Source organism: Charadrius vociferus, unplaced genomic scaffold (genome assembly GCF_000708025.1).
Source record: "Charadrius vociferus isolate BGI_N301 unplaced genomic scaffold, ASM70802v2 scaffold2, whole genome shotgun sequence".
NCBI classification, from domain to species: Eukaryota; Metazoa; Chordata; class Aves; order Charadriiformes; family Charadriidae; genus Charadrius; species Charadrius vociferus.
In genome coordinates, this window is record NW_009647595.1 from 7,770,275 (window position 1) to 7,790,174 (window position 19,900).

Here is a 19,900-nt window from a genome sequence, read left to right on the forward strand (position 1 = left end):
GGGTCCCGTCATACCATTTCTGTGACCGGTCCTATCATGAAACTTTACAGAAGAGTGAAACGTGGCAGAAATTATGTCTTAATGGTATGAAAATTTATTTTCGTCTGAGTTTTGGTGCTTCCAGTTGGAGTCTCCAGGGATTGCCCAAAGTCTGTTTTTACTGGCTTGATGAATATTTTCAGCCTGACAAATCAGAGTGTGCTTTACTGGGAATAATAATAAACAGTGAGTCCTCTGAGTTATTGATCTGCCCATATGCCACCATCATTTCTGTACTTCTGCCAAACATGTACAGAGGCTTTGCAGGACTGAAAACCCTGGAATATGCAAAAACTTCTGTTTTTTTGAGGGCAACCAATGTGTTCACTTTTTTCATGGAACTTTGCTTTTTCATTCCTTCTTTTATTTTGTATTTTTTCTCATTAATTTTCAATATTCTCCTGGGAAAGCCAAACAGTAAGTCTTAAACAACTGACAAGAAGATTGCAATTCAGGACAGGTACCATTAATCTTTTTTCAGCTTCTTTCACAAGACACCCGTAACTGTGTGATACTTTCTAATTCTCTCCCCGTGAACACGCTTGGGCAGTAGGTCTCAACTCTTTTGAGGACTTTAGAGTGGAGATGGCTGTGACCTACCCCCAGTGCCAGACACGGCTCAGGCACACCATATCGTAGTATAGAGAGGTTACCCTCTGTTCAAGGACCTGTATTCCTGCAGGAAAAACACAGCATGATTTCCTATAAAAACGAAAGTGCCCTTTAGCATGGAGGTCAGTGCTACAACTCAGAGATGATTAAATTCATTAAAAAAATAATGAAACGATCTTCTAAAAAGGAAGCCTTTTCCAAAAATATTTTTCTTTTGCTATTTTGTTTTTATTCAAACCTAAAAAAACCCAGAAAGTCCAACTGACTTTAATCATTGTTTTCTCCCCTTATGTCCTTGTTTTCACATCCTTCTTCCTGAGTTCTCAGAAAACTTAATGATAAAAATGTAAGAAACAATATGTTTGTTGTTTTTTTTTTAAATTGTGTCTTCAGGTTTTAAGGTGTTTTTGTGAGATTTAAAAGCAATAGTTGCACAAAGGTGCAATTCACTCATCTCTTCACAGCAGAACTGATCCTGCCTTGGGTGAGGAGACATGTCACAGAGCAAGATCTCTCCACAGCATTCCAGTACCATGGCCATGTTAATATTCCCAATCTATACTTTCATTATATCGACATTCCTATTTCTTCCACTGGCCTAATTTTCAATGTCAACTGTAATTAGCAATACTCCAATCTGTCCTGCTCTTTGATATGACAAAATCGCTTCTGTCATGCTACGGGGCACGCCAGTGAAATGTATTTTGGAAGAGGGCTGCTGCATCCTACCTCTCCCCATGGGCATCATTCCTTATGATGTCACCCTTCTCTTTGGCTTTATATTATTCTGAATGCATAATTCTTCAGTGAAACATCAATGTGCACCAGCTGCAGTGCAAATATCTTTTTTTTTTTTTAAATATTAAAGGTTTGATGATGTACTTTGGGTTGATAGTAGCATTATATAGAATTGTAGAATCGTAGAATAGTTTGGGTTGGAAGGAACCTTCTTGTCTTCAGTATTTCAGCTTGCTTTTAAATTATTTTGTATTTTTTCATTTTGATTACTTTATCTTAATTGTAAATAAAACTAGAATAAACTATTTGCTTTCACTAGTCAACCATATAAATATTCTCTATAAAATACAATTTTTAAAAGTCTTTCAATGCTTTTATTACAGTTACATCAGTTACATCATTTGTATAAAATACATCTGTTTTTATATATTATTTTTACAATGCCTTGGAGGGAGACACATTTCTAGGTTAACACTTGGTTAATAGCTTGTCTTGTTGCAAATATTTGCAAATAACCTGTTACATCCTGATTTTTACACTGAGAAATGAGAGACAACTAAAACTGCCACCAATCTTCCAATTTGTAGAAAAATTCCTCAGTGCTCTAGACTGATGTACAGATGTTTTTAAGACATTTTTGTTTTAACGCTGGAAAAACACAAGAAAACTGCTGTCAGAAGAGGTTTTACAAGGAAAATATGAAAAACATACATGAAGGTTAAATAATCTTTTTTTTTTTTTAATACCTTAAAAAATTGTTATCAGATAAAATAACCATGTGATGAAAGACAGCAAATACTCTGTGGATATCTAAAATTTTTTTTATACCTTCATAATAAGGCATGTAGAGATATAAAGAGAAATATACTTACTGTGGGAGTAAGCAACTCTTTTGACTCTTTCACAGACATAACTTGCGTTTTTCAAGAACCAGGAATAGTATTCAACACAGTACCTAAAGATGTAGTTAAAGTTAAGAGGGTGGTAGCTTACCATCTTTCATAAACACAGCTGTATGCATACCATACTGCTAATAACACATATGGAAATAAAAAGATAGATTCTGACCTCAATGATGTCATCCGATATTTGAAAAAGATCAGCTGAGCTTTATTCATCTAGTTTGAATACTGGAAGCCAGATCAGATATTGATCAGTGCACTGGGGACCCATTTGGGTCTCAGTCAGTAGCCACAGATTCTCAAAAATAAACATTGGTGATTGAAAAATGTCATTTTAAAAAAGCCCAGCGGAGTATTTTAAGCTGAGAGAGAGAAACTAGCGCCAGGTTTTACCTCATCGCTTCCTTTCTGGAATATCTTCTCTGCCCAACACAGAGGCACAGCTGAAAAAACCTACAGAGCTCCATCACACAGGGATTGATCTTTTGCACTATAAGAGTGACAGGAGGCGAGGTCACACGGGACTCCTTGAGGATCGCCTGTGGACACCCTAGGAAAAAATACAACTTTGGACTAGTTCAAATACTTGTCTCATTAAATTTCTTACAATGCCTTATCTAGGCTATGAGAAACACGCAGCTTAATAAACTCACATGGGTATCTTAAAATCAAATCTGAGTGAGGTAGATAATTGAAAAGAAAACAACACACAGCCTGGAAGTTGCTTGACTGAAAGCACAGATGTCCTGTTCTATTTATTATTGTTTATCACTACTGGTTACCTACTTAAAACCACATTGCTTTTATTTGTCACAAATGTAAGGAACAACTCTAAAGATGCAATTCATTTATAGTTACTTGTATAGGTGGTGGTTTAGTTGCCACTGAAGCATCAGTTTTGCACAGTACAACACAGCAAGACAAAGAACAGCGCTGAACACTTATTATATTTGATATTTGCTATGTGCATATGCTACTTTAATGAAAAATTCACTTCCAGTTCTGCATGCTTTCCTACACCCACCCTCTAAATCTGAATCCTAGATTAATATGATTGAGCTAATAAACAAACAGACTCTCACTGCTCTCTCCATCACTTTTTCTAGCCTCATTAACAAAATAAACATGATTTATGCAGAGGTTATGACTTTTTCTCTGTCCATGTCTCCATCTGTCAGTTTTCCCCTTCTTGCTTGTAGTGACTTGAATAATCAGCTAGTTTTAGCACAGTTTTTAGGGATGGGTAACGATCCTCTGGATAAATACATTCCTACAGGTTTTGTGAAAACTGACATGTAACTGAAGGAGAAAAGGTCAATTTTTGCCTGCACTGAGATGAAAGTAGGAATAATTTCTCCATTTAATTATTTGTTTGCCAGGAGTCGGTTGGTTAACCAGTGTTTTTTCAAGTGACCACCATTATATTATTTTAACTGAAGAAAAATGCAGTGAAACGGTATACCTGGGGATGGACTCCCACTTCCCCTCTCTTAAGTAAGCTAAAAGGAAAATATCTATTTTACTCTATTCATTGAATCTTCTGCAGTCAGCAGCAAGAGATAAACATTTGCACACCAAACATTTCATCCTGCCAGCAAATGCAGCTGTGCCAGACTGCAGAAAAAGCAATACTACAGAATAGGTGATGGCAGCTTATAATAAAATCCTGAATTGCTATGTGTTTTTTCGGTGTCAAATACAATCTCTCTTCAGACTACCTTTCTGTTTTAGAAAAGAGAAAAGAAGGCAAAGTGAAAATGGGGAGAACTGAGAAAAGGTAAGGCAAAATTGAAGCTGTTTTCAGTTTTTCAGGGCTTTTCTTCATTATATTAAGAGAAAATCCTAGCACTTGCCGTAGTCTTGTCTTCTCCAAACCATCATCTGTCACATGTCACCTTGCACCCTAGCTAACAGTTTTTCTACGATGGGTCAGAATCAAAGGACTTGCTAGGAAAAAAAAAAAAAAAAAAAAAGCAATATTTACAATAAACTAAAAGGCTTCCCAGGCATTGCTAAAATAGATGTGTAATCACCTCTCTTTTGCATATTTGATAACCGTGCTTTGAAGACGAGATGCTGCGTGTGAGGGAACACTTTAGGTGCCTGCAGTGAAGCCACCTGCCCTACAAGGCATCGCATCTGATCCTGGGGAGCTGCATGGACACACATCACGTTGTCCCCAGCATACAGCAATCCTTCCAAAGGGATGTCTCCCCTACACCAGCATTCCGAAAAATAAAGGACAACCCTGCAAACGCCACACTGGGTCTCTGAAATGATAACCAAGGACCAGGGGGTGAGCGGGCACATTTTGCATGATGTGGGTGTCCCCCTCACATGCACCCATTGGGGTGGAAGAGCCTGAACGTGCAGAGCGAAGGCGGCTGCAGTGTGATTCTCAACCGGTTTTTCCATTTCTGTAACTCGCAGCAGGCTTTGGCCATCCGTAGATAAACCACCTTACCTGCAGAGGATAATCTCCTTAGACAGTGTAATTGCATTTCCAGGTTCACGTCTCACATGCTTTATAGCTTTGGGCCAGCTTATGTTATGCGATAGGAGAGGTTATGGAGGTTAAATTTGGACTAATGAAGTTCTGTTGAAATAAGCTTGAGTCATCTAGTGCTGACAAGAACTTTAATATAAAATGGCATTCATGGGCAGGAGGAAAATAAAGGCTCTGCCAACCTGAAAGAGATCGCTATGAAACTATTTCTCTTCTGCTAGCACTTGCCCAAGGTAGCAGGAGTCATGGAGGAGTAACGGGCAGACACTTGCAGCTCCCAAACTCACGGGCCCCTCTGAAAACCAGTTGTGTGTCAAAGGCGCTACACAAATATCAGACGTAATTATTCAGTGATCGGCAAGAGGGAGACCCATTCCTCTTTATCTTAGCAGCTTTGCATAAATGTCATTAGGCTTTGTTCACTTAATAGGATTTGACGCACCTTGCTTTTTTTTGCACTCAATGGTAAATAAAAATTAATGATTTCTTACTTTAATAAACACTCTTCATGTTAATAACCACACATCAGAGCATAAGACTATGAGGTTTTAGTATAAGTTGTCCATGAAAAGGGATGTTAGAGTTGTTGCGAATAATTAAAACTTGCTAAAGGCCACCGTCCAACAAATCTCCAAGTCTTCACCAAAGTGGGTACGTGCTGTCCTGCCGAACAGGTGTTAAATGCTCTTCTCAAGCTGTGTGTTTTGTGAGCAGAAATTAATCTTTATCTAAATGTAAATTGAATGACTGCAATTTCAATTTGGATTCATCTATGTGGGAAAGGGAAGTCAAATAAAAAAGCTGAAAGTTAAACAGATTGCCTTGGTTTTCATTTTTGACAATCACTTTATTTTAAATAGATGTTGTATTTGCATAATACTGTATTTATTTAATGATGAAATTCTCTTTCAATTAGTGTTGCATTTACTTTTATTTGGATTGGATAGTATACCCACATCATATTGTGGAAATTAAAATTTTCAGTGCTTCACAGTAATGTTTTATATCTCTTCTGTAATAAATTTATACTGTTAAATGTATTTTTTGTATCCGCTTCATAAGAGCCTACAGTTTTGCACTGAAATTAAAAATAGATTTAAAAGTAGGGATTTATTTGAGAACTTTCTTTTCTAAGAATTTTCTTTTCTAAGAAATCGAGTCAGTCAAAAGAGGCCAGAAAACGCAGGAACCACAGCTCCCTGTGCAGAGCTTTGCTCTTGCATATTTGAAATTACCACGTTACTGTCACAGGCAAATCAGTGACCAATTCTTGCTGCAGTAGGCAGCCCTTTCCATTATTAACTCAATATCACATCTCTGTGACACTGAGATTAAATTTTCCTGCCAGTGAAAAGCAATCTTCTGGCTACTGTGAATAATTCAGATTTACAATATCCCTCCCTGCATGCTCTAATATGCACACTTGCATATTTTATCAGCTGGCATCCACTTTTGTGATTTAAGAAATGACTTCTTGGAATAACATCTCAGTCTTCAGAGTATTGTGGATGCTCTTCATTGCTTTGCGATCCCATGGTTCGATTTATTTCCCCAAATGCATGACTGATACGTGCAGGTACATAACCTCTGTCATCATGGTTTCTGACAGAGAGAGGCATTTATTGACTCTCCATTCCCTGATCTCACTGAAATCCATGTTTCCCAGGCTTTTCAAAATGGGCTGGTTCCCATTCCTAGGTTCTCCAGTATCTATAGTGTTGGCCACTATATCTTCAAGTTAAACTCACCCCAAGCAAAGAAGACATGCTGAGAACTTCAGTTTTGTGCAGAATTTTTGATGGATGAGAATTACCATAGCATATTCCTCTGCTCCCAATCAGGATGAGAAGACCTAGTTCATCTTAAATTCTTCTCTTCACACCATCAAGAGTGCCAAGAAGCCAAATTATATTTATGTGATATGACATTGGCTCATTTTCTTCATGCAACCAATGGCAGGGGGTAAGATGAGGACTCTGGAATACTACGTCCAGCTCTGCAGCCCTCAGCACAAGAAGGGCATGGACCTGTTGGAGCGAGGCCAGAGAAGGGCCACAAAAATGATCAGATGGATGGAGCACCTCTCCTATGAAGACAGGTCGAGAGAGTTGCAGTTGTTCAGCCTGGAGAAGACTCCATGGAGACCTTATAGCGGCCTTCCAGTATCTGAAGGATGCTTACAAGAAGCCAGGAGAGGGACTTTTTACAAGGGCATGTAGAGATAGGATGAGGGGGAATGGCTTCAAACTGGAAGAGGGTAGATTTAGAATAGATATGAGGACGAAAGCTTTCACTGTGAGGGTGGTGAGGCACTGGAACAGGTTGCCCAGGGAAATTGTGGAGGCCCCATCCCTGGAAGTGTTCAAGGCCAGGTTGGATGGGACTTTGAGCAACCTGGTCTAGTGGAAGGTGTCTCTGCCCATGGCAGGGAACAAGATGATCTTCAAGATCCCTTCCAACCTAAACCATCCTATGATTCTATGATCTTGAGCTCTTTTAACAGAAATAAAATGAGAGAAAGATCATAAAAGGATGTTTGATTTCCTATCTCCATGGTTGGAAAATCATCTTACATGAAGAACTGCTCCTTGGCTCAGCACCAGTGAGTCTTCTCCTTGGAAACATATCTCAGTAGATAGTTTTTCTCCTGTAGTGTTCTCAACCCTCCCAGGCAATAGCTTCCTCCCTCTCCTCCCTGCTACTGCCTTTCTGCGGGACTTGTGTTTGTATCATCACTTGGTGCTGCTGTCAAGCTTTGGTTTTTGTAGTCAGCATTTTTAACCTGATAACATTATTTACTTCTGAAAACAGATGCCCCATTGAGTTGTATGCTCTCAAATGCTTTCTTTTCTAATAGTATGAGTTTAAAAAAAAAAAAAAAAAAAGAAGGCAAACAAGCCAACACATGCTGATAAACTCATCCAACGAGAACAGGACTGGAAACTGCAAAAAACCTGATCAGAATCAGCAAAAGCTACAAAAAGTAACAGCACAGGATTCTGGTCTTGGATTGCTGCAGTAGGCAACAATGTCAAAACCAAGGGAAAAAGCAAGTGACACCAAAACTGTAAGATACTACAGTTCACCTACTGTTCAATATTCTCCTACTTTGTCATTATTCCCAGTGACAGAAAAATTGAAGATTTGTGAAAGAACCTTTCTCTCTGACTCAAATATGTTTACCCCCCCCCCAAAAAAAAAAACCAACCAAAACCCAAACAAACCCCAAACCCTTTACAGACAAGTAAAGTCGTGTTGGAATTCAGTAATAAGCTAAGAGAAGTCAGTGTTCAAAATATCATTAGAAATGCTGGGATTAGGGAATCCAGGCCAGAATTTGGATTTCAAGATTCCAAGTAATCCCAAAATGAAGATGTGAGGTTGCCTGTATGGAGCCAGGGAGCTGGCTGCATCCCCGATGCTCTGGGTCAGCTCCACTAGCAGAGAAGGACCCCAAGGCTGCTGTTTCCCTTCATGCAAAAACCTGATGGTGATGCTCAGTTTTTCACTTTGCCTCTCCTGTTTTGACATCCAAAATATCTGCAGCAGTTTTCTCTTTAGTTATATTTATTAGGAATCCATATCAAAGACCCACGGTTTCCTTTGATAATATCAGAATGGTGCATTTTCCTACTAATCCATCACAAACCATATAATCAACACTTCTCTTTGCTCTCCTTGCCTACCATCCTTCAGAATTTGCAGGCCTTTATTTGCTCATATTATCAACACTTTTTTTTGTTGTTTTATTTCCCAGATGTCAGAACAGACCTTTGAAAGTAATATTTTACTGGCATTTTAGTTCTTTGGACTTCTGTGGTTTTATCTATAATATCAAGTCCAAATGATACTGAAGACCCCTGCAATGTAGTCTGATATATTATCTTTACACTACCCAGTGTCTATGCTTCTCTTAGACAGCTGCCACACAGAAACACAAGCAGCTGATAGACAGATTTCCAAAATCCCCTCCTCGCCACCGAGCAAGATCTGTGTTCCCACTCCTCTGTGGTAGCAGCAGAGTCAACTTCAACTGTGGGACTAGGGACAGCCGCTTCACAGAGCCTCCCATGAGCTCATAGCTCCCGCACAGCTCTAAGCAGTCAAACTGGCAGGACACAGTCCTAACTCCAGGGAACCTTGGAATTGAACCACCTACTTATTCTGGAAAAGTGGTGACCATATTTTTTTTCCTTTCTAGTCTTGAGGTGAGCACAGGCATTGCCCCAGGTTCATGCACTACAGGGGTTTCCACACCGACCTCTGTGGTAGCTGCCAAATTTCTCTTCTCTCCCTAAAAAGATTATGCTGTACTGAACAGCAAATAATCACAATCAGAGTCTGGACTACAGGCACGTAGATTTTGCCTGGATCCCAGAACAGGAAGTCTGGATTTTCTTTCCAAATACAACAGCACTATGAAACCATAACAATACTGATGTGTTTTCTGTGCTGGAACATATACACCAATGTATCCCTCAAATTTACTTCCTTAACTACCAGGTTAACAAGAAGCATATAAGCAGGAACTGTGTCATACATGCAACTTCAGCTGTACCTTGCTGCTGACACCAGACTGGGAGTGGAAGGACCCCCAGGGGACTAAAGCTGTCTGCAGGAATGGGGGTGTGTTCTACTCAATTTTAGGTGTCCATGATGCTGGTACCTAGAGTTGAACTAGTCATCTTCACTCCCCAAGACTGGTATTTGCAGCTGAGATTTATTCCTGTGGTACTCCTGAGCTCTGCTCCTACTTTGCCAATCTGGGAGAAGGCAGCCTGGATTCAGACACACACATGCTCAGCATCCAAAGCAGGAGCTGGACTGTCCCAGACTTCAGACTCCCATCCTGGCATTGAATCAGGTCCAGTTTTTCAAAGCATATAACCTTTTACTAAATACTTAGACTTAAATATAATTTTATTGCAAACATGAGTATATAGTACTTATAAGTGGAGTGACACATCATCATATATTTACCATGCTGAGCTCTTAAATTCTAACTGTTTGGTGTTTAAAAGGAGGAATGCAGCTTTCCTAAAAATCCAGTTGATAATTGTCCTTCTTTAGCTGAAGAAGTAGTTTGCAGTATTGTAAATTCAGGGCAATACTGTAGATTTCATGTGGCATGGATTGACTTAGTAATTTTATTTGTACTGACAGGAAGATTTAAAGCATGACACTTTCTTTTAGAGTAAATGAACTTTAAGTTTCTCCAATAGCTAATCCATGTTCAAATTAACACATGGAGTATGTATGTTAATTTTGTCACCACAGTACAATTTATATTTTGAATGTGATTGTGTATGATTCACAAAAAAACAAACACGGAAGCAGTCCCTTATACATTTTGTGTGTTTTATATACCTAAGAGGTCACATAAATTAAACATGTGTGTTGTTTCTGCATGGGAAAATTTGCAAACTGATATACTTTCAAACATACTATACTTTTGCTGCATGAGGTGCAGCTACTTACTGGTAGCTGAGTAAAGTTTCAGTGTCACACCAGGCCTGTGGGGTGGCGTAGGCAGTACTGAGGGAGGCAAATCTGAAGATGGGAAAAGAATGTAAATTGCCTTGACATCTTAACAGGAAAAAAAATAAAGGAAGGTTGATTGAAAGAATAACAGGAAAAAAAAAGCTGAAGTCATGGACTACTAATAGACACATACAAAGACATTGATGTATAAACACATTCACAGTTGCCTATTTCTATATATATTACTTTTCATTTCACAAATGTGCCAACTGACACATTTTGTTATTATCCCAGATCAATCTCACCTGGTTCTGTTTGCATCAGTTTGCTGGTTTCTTGAGGAGACACCGTCTGCATCCAAAATGCGTACATGTCAGCTATGGGAACAGAAAGACACATGCTTCGTGTCATTCAGGATATCTGTCTGCTGGGAACTGCTACACATGAGACAGCTCAACAGGCGGAGTCCCTCACCCAGTACTTCCAGTGGCATATAAAAATGTCAAGATGAAAAAGGAAGGACAAAAGCTATACTTTGCTAGATCTTGAAAAGTCCCTGGGCTAGGGAAAGGTAGGACATAAAGAAGGTACGTTTAGCGGAGACCAAGAGAACCAGCTCTATGTTTCTTTTTCATGAGCCTGCTCACTGTATTTGGGGCAAAATGTGCGTGAGGACCTAGGTGGCAGAGGTGACTGTGAGGAGCAAGGCTTAGTTTTCCCCCAAAGATGGACCCTATAAATGACTTAAGCACTTCTACAATAATAACACCTACTCACTAGTGACCTAGAGCGGGTCTCCCTGAAGGGCCTCCCAACCTCAACCTCAGACATGGGGTTTCAGCTTTTGGCTAGCAGGGTAAAGCGGGTGTCAGTCCTCCGTGCCGAACTTACTGGGGCTGGGCTGCAGGGCTGGCGATGGGGCCGAGCTCCCCCCAGCAGACGGAGGGGGTCCGGCCGTGCCTCGTGGTCTGGAAGCATCCACGTGCAGTGATGGAAACCCCGATCCTTTCAGTCCAACCGTCTTTGGCCATGGTGGGAACCTCGTGGTGGGGATTTCCTCCCCTTTCAGGGCCAGAGGGATCCTGGTAGCTGGAGAAGCAGAAGAGACGGAGACAGAGGGAGCAATGCGCTGTGGATGCTGGTGCCCCACAGCAGCAGCGAATGTAATGCACTGGAGGACAATAATATCTAAAATACCCACAGAAAATTCCATCTACTCCTTGAGTGCTTCCCCTGGCAGGTGAGCAGCCAACTCTCCATTACATTTTAAATCTTGAAACTTGGGAAGTGCCAATAATATTTGAAATTTTAACTGAGAACTTTTTAACATGCAAGTTTTCATAAACAAAAAAAAGAAGCTGAAATATTCCTGCAAAGTGCTGTGTTGTTTTTTTTTTCTTCAGATAAACTATTTTTTATTTCCTAAACTGCTTCACTACAGAGGAAAGAGACAAAAGCTTTTGTCTATGTGAAGGGGAGCAGGCAGGTAGTGGAGGGCAGATACTGGAATTTGAGAACTGATGACATTTTGTGGCAGGAGTGATACTCAGGGCTGGAAGAGATAACAAAGCTTGGTATGCGGCTGAGCAAAATAAAAGAGCTTACAAAACGACAGCAGACTGACTAGGGAAAATGTAGAAATTTTGTTGTAGACAGATGCAGCTGCAGTGATGAGGAAGTATGAAGTAAAATTCTGAATTTCTCTTTGCTCTTACTATGTGGAAGCAAGTGTGAAGATTTGTTTTGCTGCTTTCAAAATGAGGCAGACCAGCACTTTTTGGTCTTGTAGCCTTGTGGCAAAGCTAAATGCACTGCAGCTCATGAAATGTTCAGGTACTCACAACTGAATGTTATATAAAGTCAAAGATAGAGAAAAAAATGAAAAATGTACAATAGGAGAGGAGAGGAAACAGTTTAAACTATCTTTTTCTTGGTTTAAAAGCAACAATTTTTTTTTTTTTTACTTTTCTGCCTCATTAGAAAATTTATTTTTCTAAAAATAGGGGGAAAAAAAAAGGTCTTTTTACAATAGGTCTTCTATTCCCCAGGTAGTCAGTGCATTACTGACCTGAACTGCTGTTTAGGGCAAAATTCTATCTTACTCTGTAACTGTAGTACAACATCACAGTGCTGTGCAGGAAGCATATGTGATCACTTATCCAGATATTAACCAAGAAGAATATAGATTCAGGTCTGACAATACTTGCTCACTTTTAAACGTCCACACATGTTCTGCTGATGGATCCACTGTTTTGTTTGGGTCTTCCTGTAATTTCATGAAACTTGAAAAAATTGAATCTAGATCTTTGAGGTATGAGAAGATAAGGTTAGTATGCTCACCATCCATCACGTATTGTCTGATAAAAAGGAAATAAATCAGGTTCTGGTATAAAAGAAATAGCTCTTGTCTTTTTAAATGAAAGTCATTTTTGGCAAAGTGTTTTTGACTCTTATTTTTTTTAAAGGAACTGAAATATGCTACAGCTTTCAGCACAGGTGAAGTTGCCACTGATTTCACCCTCTGCCTTTTTTAATCAAGCACTGAAAAGGAGAAATAGTCATGGGCAGCAATGAGATGTGAGCATGTGAAGTGCAGCTCAAGCTGGCAAAGCAGTTTTGGGTGGAGGAGCCATGCAGCACACAGGCTGAGCATATTCAACTCCTTTCTGAAGGTAACTCACATAAAGGTAGGCGACAATTTGTGCTGAGAGTTAAGGGAGGTACCCGTTTAGATTAGGAGCATCAGGAAGCCTCCTCAGTCCAGTGCTGAATTCTGTAAAAGCTTTCATCCCAGGAGGTCTTGTTCGTTCCTCTACTAGGAGACCTTGTAGCTAATAATTTTAAAGTTTGTAAATTTTACTTGTAGTTAGCATAGAAATATTATTTTATACTTACAATAATTTCAAATACTAGTCTATTTAATAATAATATATAATAATGTATAAATATACACAAATAATAATAAAAATATATAAATTTTTTTTTCCCAAAAATTTACTTCATGAAGGTGGAGTATTCATTGCAAGTGCTACCTGCATGTGGTTTGTGTTGTTGTTGCTCTTTCCTTTTATTCCCCAAGATGTACTTACCCAGGTCAGAAGATGCGTTACTGGAAAATGTATAATTAATAACAGGAGACTTCTCCAGCATTTCCCAAAAGTCAGACAGATTTCTCCCTGAAAACAGAAATGCTTACAAATATCAAGAAAGGTTTGTTTCTAGTTTAAGTCACCACTGAGAATAAATAGGGCTATATTTTGGGGCAGACTGGTTTGAACATTTACCTGTCTGCCCTGTCATCACACAGATGTAGATACAATCTGAATCATTGCTCTGACGCACTGAAAGGCAAAAAAAATGTAAACCAGATCATTGTTACCAGTTTTCATTATACGATACTATCTTAAACAGTTGAAAACATGAACACAAACTGGTATGCGGTTACTACAACTGTCCAAACATTTTCTTTTTGATCTGATTTTTGACAAAAACCTCGAACCAGCACAAAATCCAAATGTTAATATTTCCAGGGGAAATGTTTCTATCTAGTTAAAATTCTAAATTACAGGCATTTTCACATAGACAAAAAAAATTCTTCAGATAATATAGAACATAATATTCTTTGGCAATCATAATTCTTCAAAATACCATTATTTAATAATAATTCACCAAACTTTAAAACAGAACATACCTGCTCATAGGAACATGTGTGTCTACGTATTATATATATACACACATTATATATGTGTCTTGTTGCTCTAAGGAGAATTTGTGTACAACTGCAGTCCATACTTTGCAAGAAAAATGCTGCTGACTAAGAGCAATAGGCTTTTATACTCATTTCTATGCTTGTTTCCATGCCAGGCGTAAATCAGACAAATCAGACAATGGTAAATGTCAAAAGGAAATGCAAACCTGAGAGAATAGAAGTGGATTTGAAAATTTCTGTGAGATAACTGGTGGAGTTTCCAATAATATCAACAAGTAAAGCTGTAAAATCTAGACAACAAAATAGAGACAGTTTATGATTGAAAATACATATTGTATCATCTATGCTAAATCAAAAAATCCCTTTTATATGTGATCACATTTTGGATATATGCTCGTGGATCACAATTTTTAAAATACTTTAAAGTGCAAAATGTTTCTGAGAATGGAAGTAGACTTAGGAAGCCACTGGAAAACTCTGCAGAAGTATATTTCAAAGGTTATATCCAAAAGAGCACCAATGTGACTAAAAGTAAACTTAAATGGAATTTACCTCTTCAAGAGAACAACTAAAAGTAACATTCTGCTTAGTCTGCTTAAATGTAGAAAGAGAACTAAAGCTTGTAGGCTTTGCCTGTACTAACTGCCTATCTACCATGGTTCCCAGGAGGCATCTGATGGTCTCCTTCGAGGTCTACTTCAGACATACCGATGGTGACGTGGTCAGCCCAAAAAATGGCTAGTGGTGGTGGTGATAGTACAACTTTTTCACAAGAGGTTCTAGCAGTAACAAGTCAATGTTCTCACTTAGGGAGTGACAGACATGAGCCCTGTGTTGGGCCCTCAATTTTTACTGTTTGGGAGGATACTCTAACCACCAAGATATTCTGGATTTGGGACAGAAAGATTAAAGTTTCTCCATTGTTCTCCAAGGCAGACTGGGACATTATGCAATAAGGTTTGTGAGATGTTTGGGTCCAGAAAGCCATTGTGGCTCATGTGTGTGGTCATGACATGCAGCTTAGAGGGTATGGGTTCTGGTCCGTAGCAGATGAGCTACTTTTGATACCTCACATTAGCCAGCAATAGAATTAGAGGCTCAGACCCATCTGGGAATGCTAAATAATGTGAGATCAGAGGTGTGAATGAGGATTATAGGGGAAGGATTTGCCCAACAACACTTTACACTCCATTAACCAGTTCTATGAATATGTTAACCCTTCCTTTTTACTCCTGTTGGGCTCATTGAAGTTATTGGAGTCTATTGGTGCAGAGAAGCCCCTGTTCATCTCCCGTGGGTTATCTCAGGATAACAAAAATGGCTAAGGTAATGTATCACACATTGCTGGGTGGCTTCTCCTGCACTGCTGTTTGTGTTCCAAGGAGGAAAGGGGGGGGTCTTTCCACTGGGTAAACCCAGCTTGGCTGATGGCTCCGTCCCAGACTGGATGGCTGGGCACATCCAAGTGAGACTGAGTTCATCGAGTCTTCCCCTGGGTTCAGAGCAGCCACTCGTTGTGAGTAATGGCTGTTGACCTCAGTCTAGCGATGCTACTTATAAGGATGAAGTTTGCAGAATTCAGACTACAGCTTTCAGCGCCAAAGGAAATAATTCAGCTTAAGCAAATGCAATTGCCAACCTCTCTTGCGTACCCACCTGTCAAGTCATTTGTCACATTGTTCAAACAGTAGCAGTAATGCATAGGGAACTTGCCAGGGTCAACATTTTTCATGTTAGAAACTGTAGGGAGAGACAAAGAAAAATCAGTATCTGGATGCACAGGCTGTGTGAGAGAAAACGCTCCTGCACGGAGCAAAGCGCCAAGGCACTCACTGTTGTAAATGGTGACTGACACTTTGTGGAAGGCAAATGAGCTGTAAGACGTGATGCTCAGCAAAGAGAAGAGTTTCTTGGTACCTGCAGAAACACATGCCTATGCTATTAGTGGTTGGAACAAATTATGAGAACAGCGTGTTTTGACTCTGCTCATTTAATTTCTAAAAGACTCTGGAGGTGCTGATGCTATGCAGCTGCCTGAGACTCAATTCTTTCTCATTTCCACTGAGGAAAGGATCATTTGTATTACTTCTCTCTCTTTTTTTTTTTTTTTTTTTTTTAAATTCAAACCTAAAATGGATTACAAAGTGCTTTCCAAAGGCACCGCATAAGTAATTACCTTGTGTCTCTCTATAAACACACACTCATTTCTAGATTCTTTGAGACAGGCAGCTGTCTGCATTACAAACGCGCCAGGGTATCATGCTCCTAGAATCAATTCTGGAGGCAGACAGCACGCATTTATGGCTTCTCCTGCTAACACCCTTAGCCCGTTATCTCATTCACTGCCGGGCCACCAGGCTGTATGACCTGCCCGGCCTTGTCACATTACCTCTGAGCGCTGTGTTCAGCATACCGTTCACCAGCTCTGTCAGGTTAATAGCAGCCAGATCCACGGACTTTGCAGGCAGCTCTGAAAAAGAAGAGGGCTCTGAGAAGCTGGCGGCACAAAGAAATGGCCATTAATCCCCTGCTTATAGGGGGCAAAAATCTTCCAGAATGGGAAAAACAAAGCTGAGAAGATCATGTATTGGGGTGTGCTAAAAAAGCTGTGGTGAGAAAAGAAATATGCCAGGAGTGCAGAGAGGAGTCTGGAAAATAATAAGATACAGTGGGCAGTGCAATGGTAGGTCAAAATTTAAGTCAGGTGTTCAGTCACCTCTTCCCTTGAGCGTGCCTTTGAGCAGGCTGCCAGGGAGCAGAAGCCAGTCCTGACGTTTTGGTGCCCCCTCCTGCTGGGCAATGGGTATTTACTGCCAAAATTGCAGCAGACGTTTCTTTGCAGATCAAAAACAGAGGAGAAAGTACCTGGGAAATATTCCCCCTTCCCAAATTCTACATAGAACCGTCATGAAAATGCAGATTTTTATTTTATTTTTTTTTTAGCTACCTTGATGGCTGTACTGCTATGACAGAATAAATTGACTGTAGCTGAATCACGCTTTTTATTTTAACATGTTTTCTTTCTGTTGGCGTTGCTTGTTTGTTTTTCCCAAGTCAAAATTTCTGAAGATGTTCTTTTGCTTCCCTCCCACAAAGTCATGCAGAAGCAGAGCAGTGTGGGATCTCTGTATGCGTGTGTGTGCATGACAGAGAGATTAAAAACAGAGCAGGATGGAAAAAGAAGCGCAGAAAGCTGAGATGAGAACAAAATCGAATTTGGGGAGAGACAGAATTTTCCAATGACATCAGTATTATTTTTAACCAATTCGAAACCAAGCTGCACCCCAAGGCTGGAAGCAGGGCTTGTCCACAGTGTAGAAGAGAGGAAAAGGAAAACCAAAGGGAATGGAGAGCTGGGAAGGAGAGAAAGGAAAAAGAGGAAACATTTTAGGTTCCTGGAAGGAGGGAGGTTAAACTCACCAGGAACCTGGGTAAGCCCTGTGTTGGGTGAGGAACCCTTGCAGCAGTGGTGGGTTGGGGCTCACAGACTCTGCAGGAGAAGGGCCCATCCACCACCACCTCTGTGTCCAGCACAATACCTCCACTCCCATTAACACCCCCACACAGGGTCTCCTGATGTGCTGCTTGTTACCTGCGGTAGCCAGCACTGCCACTTGCTTCTCTTTCTTATTTTCTCTTCTCATGCATGAAGCTGTGAAGTGAAGAAAGAGACTGAGATACAGTTTGCCCTGCTGAGCTCCCGAGCAACTTTCTGTTGAGCTCTCTGCCCAGGTTACTTTGCTGCTCTCATTTATTATAGCTCTGAAACCAATGGACATTAGCACTGCAAAGCAGGCCACTGGGTATCCACAACAGCAGCTGATCAGGGGCCTAAGAATAAGGATGTCCTAAAGGACTTGCCAGGTCCTTTAGCTGCCAGCTAAAGAAGAAAACAGGTTACATGTCAGAGCTTGTCCCCTAAACTCAAGAATCAAAAGAAAAGAGATAATTGCAAACCGTTATGGAGATCTGCACTAGTCTTGCACACAACATTGTCTGCAAGGTACATAGTATGATAAGGCCAAATCTAAACAAATTTTCACAGGCTGTCTGCATGTGTGTTATTCAGAGCAGTCATTCAATTGAGTACTGTTCTGAAGAGCTGTCTTATGGGAGGACATAAGACATCTTAACATGAGAAGGAACTTCTTTACTTTGAGGGTAGTGGAGCACTGGAACAGGCTGCCCAGAGAGGTTGTGGAGTCTCCCACTCTGGAGACATTCAAAACCCGCCTGGACGCTGTCCTGTGTAACGTGCTGTAGGTGACCCTGCTCTGGCAGGAGGGTTGGACTAGATGATCTCCAGAGGTCCCTTCCAACCCTAACAATTCTGTGAATTCTGTGACGAATGAACTGGAGCGGGACTCAGGAGACTGGACTCACTTCGATGGTTGGATTCTCTCGGTGACCAGCAAGGGCAAGGTGCAGAGCAGCAACAGGCATCGCAGGACAAGTTGAAGTGCGGAAATTTGGTGCCTAGGCTCACTATCCCTATCAGTGGAGAGCTGAGTGACTCCACAGAGTAATCCAGAAGGCTCTCCAAATCATAGAATCATAGAATCATTTAGGTTGGAAAAGACCTTTAATTCCATTGAGTCCAACCATAAACCTAACACTGCCAAGTCCACCACGAAATCATGTCCCTAAACACCACACCTACACATCTTTTAATTACCTTCAGGGATGGTGGCTCAACCACTTCCCTTGACCCTTTCGGTGAAGAAATTTTTCCTAGTATCCAAACTAAACCTCCCCCAGTACAACTTGAGGATGTTTCCTCTTGTCCTGTCGCTTGTTACTCAGGAAAAGAGATCAACATCCACCTCACTACAACCTCTTTTCAGGTAGTTGTAGAGAGCAATAAGATCTCCCATCAGCCTCCTTTTCTCTGGGTTAAACATCCCCAGTTCCCTCAGTTGCTCCTCATAGGACTTGTTCTTTAAACACCTCACCAGCTTCATTGCCCTTTGTTGCCCAAATGAGCCAGTGCTAGCAAATGCTAAACTCCCTTGCTTCTCTGAATCTTCAGCTTCTCAGTCCACCCAAGCTTCCCAGAGGGAAGTCTTCTCTGGGAGCTGGTGTTGAGGAGGGCTCAGTCCAGTGGTGGTGATGCCCGACTCTGTGTTATAACGTAATGGACAGAGCTCTCACCAGGGAGTAGAAAACCTTGGTTCAGCTTCCTCTTCATCAAGAGGAAATCTGTAGGACTGGAAGCAGCAGAAGAAAGAGAAGATGTGACTGCGTGGTCTGGCTGTTTGTACCTAAATTGGTGAAGCCAGAGTGCTGGTCTTATTCATACAAAAATCTATGCCTTGTACAGAAAACAACCCCGAATACATTTTCCTTTCTCCTTCTATCTTTCTACATAAGGAGAAATATCCTATGAAGAATCCATGGTACAATATTTGTGAATCGTGGCTCTTCGTATGGTGCTAGTCAGCTGTATTAACAACTCTCACTTAGTATTAGTTAAATTTGGACCAATAATCTAGGTGGTAAGAGCTCTTCTAACCCTTCTCTCTCTTTCCATATAAACCCTTCCGACTCAAGATTCATGGCATGGGAGCCAAGAGTAGACCTTTTCCATCATCTGCTCTGTCCTTGTGCATGCCACCAACCCTGGTGCTCTAGCCCATCAGCTTTGCCTACGCAGGGTGAAAGAAACAAGCCTGACACAGATGTGGGAATGGGGCTATGGGAGTGATTGGTAAAGAGTCACTTGGGCTATTCCCTGGGGACCACCAAAACATTGTCCTTACCCATGTTGCAAACCAGAAAGAGACACAGAAATCCCAGGCTCATCTTCGCAGGCACATGCCAGCAGAACAACTGCATTGTGGACTCTGACTTCCAGAAGTTTGGGTTGCTCTAGGAGAAAAAAATATTGTTTTGGTGGCATTAAAGGTTTTGGTG

The 19,900-nt window shown here is 40.6% G+C and overlaps 1 protein-coding gene across 1 annotated transcript; it reads right to left on the reverse strand.

Annotated features, from left to right (window-relative positions):
- Nucleotides 1-1,993: 1,993 nt before the first annotated feature.
- HHLA1 (HERV-H LTR-associating 1) lies at nucleotides 1,994-17,631 on the reverse strand. The gene is made up of 12 exons (XM_009881052.1): nucleotides 17,580-17,631; nucleotides 16,377-16,457; nucleotides 15,821-15,904; nucleotides 15,644-15,727; nucleotides 14,194-14,277; nucleotides 13,563-13,619; nucleotides 13,368-13,454; nucleotides 11,170-11,367; nucleotides 10,584-10,655; nucleotides 2,685-2,841; nucleotides 2,262-2,344; nucleotides 1,994-2,037 (listed from the first exon to the last, which is right to left on the reverse strand). The coding sequence occupies exons 1-12, from the start codon at nucleotides 17,629-17,631 to the stop codon at nucleotides 1,994-1,996; spliced, it is 1,083 nt and encodes a 360-aa protein (XP_009879354.1).
- Between the last annotated feature and the right edge of the window lie 2,269 nt (nucleotides 17,632-19,900).